The following is a 2,322-nucleotide window of genomic DNA, read 5'->3' as shown; positions in this document are numbered from 1 at the left end:
ATAGATACTTAAAATGTTGTAATTTTTTTTTAATATATAAGGAATACTTAGTTTTCTTTTGTCAATAGCATAATAATTAGCAAACAGTTACCTTTTTATTTTCTAAAATAATTTTCGACGACGTTAGGGTCACATTAATGATGATAGACCCCGCACACACGTCCGAAATAAAGAAGACAAATCACTATTAGAAAGAATCGACAGTTAAAACATATTGAAAAATGATTTATCTAAATATACCATCGACTGAGCAGAATAAAATAAGAATTTTCTCTCTATAGAATATTCCTTTCTAGAGCCCTGGACCATCTTTCTTGGTTTATTCAACAAGAAAGATCTTTGTCTTTTCATACCTGTCTCCTAATTACCTTATCCGATTATCATATCCTTTCTCTTAAATCTTAAGTTCTGATTCATCATGTCTTCTGAGATGGATAACGCCCTTTTAGCCCTCTCTTTGAAAGATGATGATGCTCCTTTTAACCTACCAGATTTTCCTCAGTTCTACGCCACAGAAAGAAATGCATGCAGCCAGATAGGCCGTCTTCTTAACCCAAGATTCCAGAATATGGCTAATCTGATTCTAGACATGCCAAAGGAAGTGGCAAAAGGTTAATCGGGTTAGAGGTATCGCTCTCACCAAAGAAAGATTCCAGTTCATCTTTTCGCATGCAAATGATCTTCAAGATGTTCTCGACAAAGGCATGCAAACTCATAATGATTCGGGTTTAGCCATAAAAAAATGGGTTGAAACCCCTCCTTTGGGTTATCTCCAATCAGTATCAATATGGGTCAGAATAAGCAACATTCCGGTTAATCACTATACAAAGCCAGCCATCACTGAGCTCGGTGAACTAATTGGTCATGTTGAAGTGGTCGCTTTTGATCCTGAAAAGTCTCCGAGGCAAGACTATGTTCGTGTGAAGATTAGTATTGAAGTCACCAAACCTCTCAAGAAATCAAGGGTTCTCAACTTACCTGGTGGTGGTCAAACTACCATCTACTATTTCTATGAAAAAGTCCAGAAAAGATGCACGGAATGTCAACGGCTCACACATGCAAAGGAACATTGTCCTCTCTTGGCCTACAAACAGAACATGCGTGCGGTGGAAACTAGTAAAAACCGTCTCTCTCTTCCTACTTCCAACCATACCTTCCTCTCTGAAGGTGATCCTCTGTTTGGAGTCTTACATGAGGATCAAGTTGGTATTAATCCTCTCTCGGGTCGTCCTCGCATTGCTCCGGAGGTTCTTCAAGAAATGCGAAATTACCTCCTTGCCTCAAGTAAAGAAGAGAGACATGCTAGGGAGCAGAGAGTGATTTTCTCGGTGAAAGAAGCTGAGAAAAATCCTATTATACAAAAAGCGATGTTACAACTTATCTCTCCTCCGATCTTCACAACAAACCTTGATAAGGGTAAAGGGATCGTCTTCGATTTCGAGAAAGCTTCTTGTGAATCCGAAACTACCTCTCAGCCTCAGAAGCTTATGGCATCGGCAATATCTGCAGGACATTCATTGACTAATCCACTCAATAATTGTTTTCTGTAGACTCTCATTGCCTCCTGGTTTAATTCCCTCAACTCAGATCTCAAACCTCTCCTTCTCTGGTGGCTCAAACATCTCAACACCTACTGAGAAGCCAAAAAGGAAGAGTGGAAGATACAAAAGGATTCCTAAAACTCCTAAGAAGATGAAAAAGGATACAAAGGAGACTTTGGCTTCTACTTCTGATGTCGCGACTCCTAGCAAAAAACGTAAATCAGAAGATGATCTCTTCGGATCTTTCAGGACAGATAAGAAGAATGCTCAGAATTCATCTCAAGATAGTCTGCTCAAAAACAAAGAAGGAGTTCAATTGGTTGTTGCATCCAAGGCTGCTAAGAGCAATGCATCACAGATGGTCCCGCATGAGGGACCGTCCAAAGCCTAATGAGTTTCATCAGCTGGAACTGCCGGGGCTTGGGAGATCCTCATGGCCTGACAGTTCAACGCCTCACGGAACTAAGACGTACGTACTTTCCTGAGGTGCTTTTTTTAATGGAAACGATGAATGCTCACAACTCTCTTGTAGATATGCAATGTTGGTTAGGTTATGATCATGTCTACACTGTCGACCCGGTAAATACTTGGGGGGGTCTTGCTTTTTTTTGGAAGAACAGTGTTGGGGTGAATATTTTGTATGCGAACAAGAATGTTATGGATATTAAAATCATGTATGAAGATAAGTGTTCTATGTCTCGTATGTTTACGACAACCCAACTATAATTCTGCGACATCTTGTTTGGGAGCGTTTGATTAGATTCAGTATCAATAGGGATAG

The 2,322-nt window shown here is 40.0% G+C and overlaps 1 protein-coding gene across 1 annotated transcript; it reads left to right on the top strand.

Moving 5' to 3' along the window:
• Window positions 1–430: 430 nt before the first annotated feature.
• Window positions 431–1,932, top strand: LOC106314778. The gene is made up of 3 exons (XM_013752599.1): window positions 431–611; window positions 688–1,496; window positions 1,588–1,932. The coding sequence occupies exons 1-3, from the start codon at window positions 431–433 to the stop codon at window positions 1,930–1,932; spliced, it is 1,335 nt and encodes a 444-aa protein (XP_013608053.1).
• The last annotated feature ends 390 nt before the right edge of the window (window positions 1,933–2,322 follow it).

Source organism: Brassica oleracea, chromosome C9 (genome assembly GCF_000695525.1).
Source record: "Brassica oleracea var. oleracea cultivar TO1000 chromosome C9, BOL, whole genome shotgun sequence".
NCBI lineage: Eukaryota > Viridiplantae > Streptophyta > Magnoliopsida > Brassicales > Brassicaceae > Brassica > Brassica oleracea.
The sequence above is the reverse complement of the archived record's forward strand: the minus strand, read 5'-3'. Positions and strand labels throughout refer to the sequence as shown.

Coding starts and splice junctions, on each gene's coding strand:
- LOC106314778 (XM_013752599.1), top strand. CDS start 431: ATGGATAACGCCCTTTTAGCCCTCTCTTTGAAAGATGATGATGCTCCT. Junction 612..687: donor GCCAAAGGAAGTGGCAAAAG/GTTAATCGGGTT, acceptor ATGATCTTCAAG/ATGTTCTCGACAAAGGCATG. Junction 1,497..1,587: donor CTCAGAAGCTTATGGCATCG/GCAATATCTGCA, acceptor CCCTCAACTCAG/ATCTCAAACCTCTCCTTCTC.